The sequence below is a fragment of the Quercus suber genome, unplaced genomic scaffold (genome assembly GCF_002906115.3).
Source record: "Quercus suber isolate HL8 unplaced genomic scaffold, Cork oak 2.0 scaffold_116, whole genome shotgun sequence".
Taxonomy (NCBI): domain Eukaryota; kingdom Viridiplantae; phylum Streptophyta; class Magnoliopsida; order Fagales; family Fagaceae; genus Quercus; species Quercus suber.
The window spans coordinates 1,101,094-1,107,042 of record NW_027069581.1 but is presented as its reverse complement, the minus strand read 5'-3'; the positions used below and the strand labels follow the sequence as shown (position 1 = coordinate 1,107,042).

The following is a 5,949-nucleotide window of genomic DNA, read 5'->3' as shown; positions in this document are numbered from 1 at the left end:
TTTCAAATGCATTAAATCATTCATAAACCCCAAAAAATACATTTTACAAAACTACTTTAGTCAATTCATAAACCCTAATAAACACATCCAAGATATTCATGAAAAGAAAAAAGCGCTAAAATCACCATGACCCAGAAAGAGATTGAGATTAGGGTTATCAATTTCCAGTTCAAGGTCCAAAATTTAACCTCACAAGCTCCAATTCAAGGTGAATACAAAAACCCTTAGCCCAAGATTATGCAATCAAAAACCATTCGAAATAAAAGCTAAATACAAACAAAAGTGAGTGAAATTAGGGCTTCAATTTGATCTAACTAGTGAGTAAATTGGCGAAAAAATAGCAAGCAAGAGAGAAGAAGCAGGAGCAAGTTTCTTCATAAATGAGCGAACCTGAGAATTTGTGAGAATGCGAGAGAGAAGGTTTTTTCTTTTTTTATTTAAAAAGAATAAATTTCCTAACAAGGAATATATAAATATTATATATTTAAAAAATAAATAAATTCAGGACTTAGTAATTTACTTTAAATAAAATAATATTATCAATTTTTTTTTATAAAAATTAGAAGAATCAGTTATACTAAATAGTTTTTTAATAATTTTTTTAAAATAAATTTTTTTATTACTTTTTCTTTTTTTTTGCCACCTAACTTTATCTAATTTTCCCTTTTATTTTTACAATAGATTATTTGTGCCTCTATCGTTGAGAATTTATAAGTAAAATCTCAATTTATTTTAGGATTACATACATTTTTCCCCCTTTCCTTTCTTGTTTAATTTGAATTGTATGCTTTGAATTTTTACTTCTATGATTGTGTTTTCTTGATTCGCGATTGAATCTCCTCATTTCATATCATATAAACTTGTGACTGTGACAAATATTTATATTATCTTATAACAATTGATTATGTTTTCCTAACACAAACTATTTATACTAGTTTTTTGGGTAAATTTTAATAGTTTTATTTTATTTTATTTTTTTGATGAATGTGGGGAGTGTTTTTTTTTTTTTTTTCAAAAGGAGCGTGGGTAGATAATTGATAGAGTGTGTGTGTGCGTGTGTGTTTTTTTTTAAAAAAAAAAAAAAAAAAAGAACATGGGATAGTATTTCAACGTAGAAGTAGAAATAGTGTTTCAACGTGGATAGGAATTAATTTAGGAGAGAATTTACTTTAACCTTATTTTAATTGGCTTAGATTAATTAAATTAGGGGTGTTTTTTTACAGTAAAAAAAAAGCAATAACTAACTTTTCGAATCATCTTAATATATACAAATAAACTTGTGACTGTGACAAGTATTTATTTTTTTATAGTTTGGAGTAGTTTCAAATTAAACTTTAAAATTTTAAAAAGTTTAAATCAAAATCATGAATTAGGAAGTTTGAAATTCGTTTTAAATCACATTTTTAATGAGTTTCCATTAACTAAAACTAAAAAAGATGAATTTTAATATATGTTTTTTATTGGAAAATTTTAATATATATTAAAAACCTATCCAAAAAAAAAACAAAAAAACAAAAAAGTCTATCCTTCCACATGAAACTATAAAACATATGGTACACTATATAGTAATAGTGAAGTTATATAACAACCAATCTTACTTACTTCTTTCTCCAACAAAAAATATATATATATATATAACAACCAATCATTTAATTATTTTTACCAAAATATTCTTTGATGGGATAGCAAAAATTACCACATATGGTTCGTCCAGAGGGGTCGTCCATGGTCATCAATTAGCCAAATGGCCAGACCTCTATGGTTCGTCTAGAGGGGTTGTCCATGATCATCAGAGGGGTCGTCCTTGAGTATTGATCAATTGAATAAACCTCAGAATCAGGTCAGAAGAGTCGTCCATGTGCAAAGCTCATGGACGACCACACAACATCAATATGTATACAGACTCGTCTATGGGCAGAGCACATGGACGACCCTGTGACACTTGGTAAAATTCTGGAATTCTGGAGCGGTTAACCAACCCATGTTCATCGCCAGCAATTTCTCCTAAGTATGTAACTTCCATCAGCGGTTACTACTTCTGTAGCCGTTGAGGAAGTTATTTCCGTAATTTCGGACTTCCACGAAACTTGGGGAAGTTATTAAACCAAATAACTGCCCCGAGGTTCCCTATATAAGGGCCGGTCTGAATCAGGCACATGTATGAAAACTATTCTGACATTACTATAATACAGTGAGAATTTTACTAAAGAGGAAGATATTAACTTAGCCATCGGAGGGTCTTAGGCCGGTCCACCTCAGTCTCCTCTGACAGCGTGTTCGTTTTTCAGGCCTTCGCTACCGCTCTCAGCCCCATCGAAGCCGAGTTGTTCAGCCTACTGATTCTGTTCATCATTAGTTGGCACCGTCTGTGGGGAAGAAATTATCTGTGAAAACTTTAAGTTTGACAGTCTATTCTTCTCCAACAAAAAGATGTATGGTTCGGACTAGATCAAGAGCCACTAGCCCAGGCCACCAAGAGAGTAGGGATGCTTCCAGCCATCCCAACCGAGATCGCCAATCAGCACCTGACATGCAACCTCCTTCCATCCAACACATACAGTCCATGGCAGCCGCCATGGCGGAGTTAACTCGTCAGAATCAAGAGTTAACTAGGGAGATAGAGAGGCAGCGTCGTGAAGGACATGTAGAAGAACAAGCCTAAAGTCAAGAAAATAGAAGGGGAAATGCTGAGTCCAAGAACCAGCCAAAGGGCACCACTTCACGAAGGGTGCCACACTTAGAGAAAGAGATGGATCAAATGAGGAAGGTTATGGACGAGATGAAGGAGAACATGAGAAGGATGAATCCCGTAGAGGATTTGGTTCACCGAACAGATCCCCCTTTCACGGCTTCCATCAATGGTCACCCCTTGCCTCCAAAGTTCAAAATGCCTTCCCTAGATTCATATGATGGAGCACGCGATTCTTTCGATCATATCGCTACTTTCAAGACTACAATGCATCTCCAAGGGGTTCCGGATGAGATTATGTGCAGAGCCTTCCCTACCACACTTAATGGACTAGCGCGAGTGTGGTTCAGCAAAATACCCCCGAATTCTGTGAGTTCTTTTGAGGAGTTAAGCAAGTTATTTGTTAATAATTTCATTGGGGGACAGAGACACAAGCGTTCCTCATCTAGCTTGTTAACTATAGAGCAAGGAGAGAATGAAAGCCTGTGTTCCTTCATCACGCGCTTCAACAGGGAAGCCATGACAGTGGATGAGGTGGACGACAAGCTACTATTGGCAGCCTTCCACAATAGGGTTAACTCAGACTTAGTCATTCATAAGCTGTATGAAAAGGAGCCCCAATCCATGGCTGAACTCATCCATTCAGCCCAAAACTTTATGAACGCCGAAGATGCAATCATAGCTAAGAAAAGGAAAACAGTTGAGAGAATGGAAGTCAACCCCACACGTCATTCTGATCAGGGGCCTCATCCAAAGAAGGGATGGATAGAAGATAAAAATGATCGAGATAGAGATACCAGGAAGGCAAGCCCATCAGCAAGGAATCAGAATTACACACCCTTAAATGCCCCACTCGATCAGGTGCTCATGCAAATCAAGGATGATCCTTCCTTGAAGTGGCCAAAGAAGATGAAATGAGATCCTAACAAGCGCAACAAGAATAAATATTGTCGCTTTCATAGAGATCATGGGCATGATACGGACGAATGTTATGACCTGAAACAGCAGATTGAGAATCTCATTAGACAAGGAAGGTTGAGGCATTTTGTTGGAAGGGATCATAAAGAAGAAAAATTGAAAGCGAAGATGGAAGAGTCATCAAGACCCCCACTCTGGGAAATAAGGGTTATCATTAGTGGGACTTCAACAGGACAATCTTCCAAGGCAAAGAAGACGTATATCAAAGCGGTGCAGAACGTCCAACTCTCTGGACGACCCCCAAGGACGAAAGAAGCAAACGAGCCAACAATTTTTTTTACGGACGAAGAAGCTAAGAGGATTCATCATCCACATGACGATGCGATTTTCATTACCCTACTCATTGCAGGTTATACAACTAGGAGGGTGTTGGTGGATAATGGAAGCTCGGCGGATATACTGTATTATCCTGCCTTCCAGCAGATGAGGCTTAGATGAGATCAACTTCGTCCAGCGTGCTCACCACTGATAGGATTCGGAGGAATGAAAGTGCAGCCCGTCGGCACCATTACACTGCCTGTAGTGGTGGGGTCATACCCGCAGTAGATAACTAAGGAAGTGAATTTTCTTGTGGTGGATTGTTCATACTCAAACAATGCCATCATTGGAAGACCAACTTTAAACAGTTGGAAGGCAGTAACATCTACCTACCATCTATCAGTTAAATTTTCTCCAGAATATGGGATTGGACAAGCACAAGGAGATCAGTTGGCAGCCAGAGAGTGTTATCTAGCCATGTTGGCTGTGGACGAGCAGATGCAAACTATGAGTGTAGAAGAAAGAAGAATTGTTGTAGAACCAACTGAAGTATTGGAAGATGTTCTATTACAAGAAAACGATCCTGATAAGTTCACTAGCATTGGAACAGGTATGAAAGAGAAAGTGAAAGAAGACCTCGTCCAGTTTCTGAGGAAGAATACCGATGTTTTTGCGTGAAGTCATGACGACATGCCTGGTATTAATCTGAGGGTAATTACTCATCGGTTGAATGTGTTCCCCTCTTCTAAGCCTGTTCGACAAAAGAAAAGAGTCTTCGCTCTTGAAAGAGACAAGGCTATCAAGGAAGAGGTTCAGAAGCTGACTACAGCGCATTTCATCCGGGAAGTCTATTACCCGGATTGGTTAGCAAATGTAGTGATGGTAAAGAAGGCAAATGGCAAGTGGAGGATGTGTGTAGACTTCATTGACTTGAACAAGGCCTGCCCTAAGGATAGTTATCTTTTACAACGCATTGATCAATTGGCGGATTTCACAGCTAGCCATCAGTTGCTAAGCTTCATGTACGCCTTCTCAGGATACAATTAGATAAGGATGGACGAACCTGACCAAGAGAAGACCTCTTTTATTACCAGTCAAGGTTTGTTTTGTTATAAGGTGATGCCTTTCGGTCTAAAAAATGCATGGGCAACTTATCAAAGGTTGGTGAATCATATGTTTCGTCCACAAATAGGATGAAATGTGGAGGTGTATGTGGATGACATGCTTGTGAAGAGCTTAGACGAGGGAAGCCACTTGGACGATCTTCAGGAAACCTTTGAAACACTTAGGCAATACAAGATGAAACTGAACCCAAGTAAATGTGCATTCGGAGTATCGTCAGAAAAGTTTCTAGGATTCATGGTTTCACAGAGAGGAATTGAGGCAAATCCAGAGAAGATCCAAGCCATATTGAATATGAAACCACCGAAGAACATCAAGGAAGTCCAATCCCTCACTGGACGAGTTGTAGCACTTAACAGGTTTGTTTCAGGAGCCACAGACAAGTGTTTGCCCTTTTTCAAAATTCTCAAGAAAGCATTTGAGTGGACGGACGAGTGTGAGAAGGCCTTCCAGGATCTGAAGTACTACCTTACTACGCCTCCATTGTTGAGTCCGTCCATGTTAGGAGATGAACTATATCTCTATTTAGCAATTTTCCCGCATGCCGTGAGTTCAGCATTGATCAGAGAGGAGGAAAAGGTGCAAAAGCCTATGTATTACATTAGCCGAGCATTGAAAGGAGGAGAAGGGAGGTACCTACTGATAGAGAAGTTAGCGTTTGCAATGATAACAGCTTCTAGGAAGTTAAGGCACTACTTCCAGATTCATGTCATCAATGTCATGACTGACCATCCACTCAAGAAGGCAATGAACAAACTAGAAGCTGCGGGACGACTGATCCAATGGGCAGTTGAGCTCAGTAAATTTGACATTCGGTATCAGCCGAGGAATGCAATCAAGGCCCAAGCCTTGGCAGATTTCATTGCAGTTCACTCTAAGCCATGAGGACCTGGAAGAGAAAG

The 5,949-nt window shown here is 38.8% G+C and overlaps 1 protein-coding gene across 1 annotated transcript; it reads left to right on the top strand.

Moving 5' to 3' along the window:
* Positions 1–2,749: 2,749 nt before the first annotated feature.
* LOC112020760 (uncharacterized) lies at positions 2,750–3,607 on the top strand. The gene has a single exon (XM_024053321.2). The coding sequence runs from the start codon at positions 2,750–2,752 to the stop codon at positions 3,605–3,607; it is 858 nt and encodes a 285-aa protein (XP_023909089.2).
* The last annotated feature ends 2,342 nt before the right edge of the window (positions 3,608–5,949 follow it).

What these genes read in the sequence shown, in the direction of transcription:
- LOC112020760 (XM_024053321.2), top strand. Translation starts at nt 2,750, where the DNA reads ATGGATCAAATGAGGAAGGTTATGGACGAGATGAAGGAGAACATGAGA.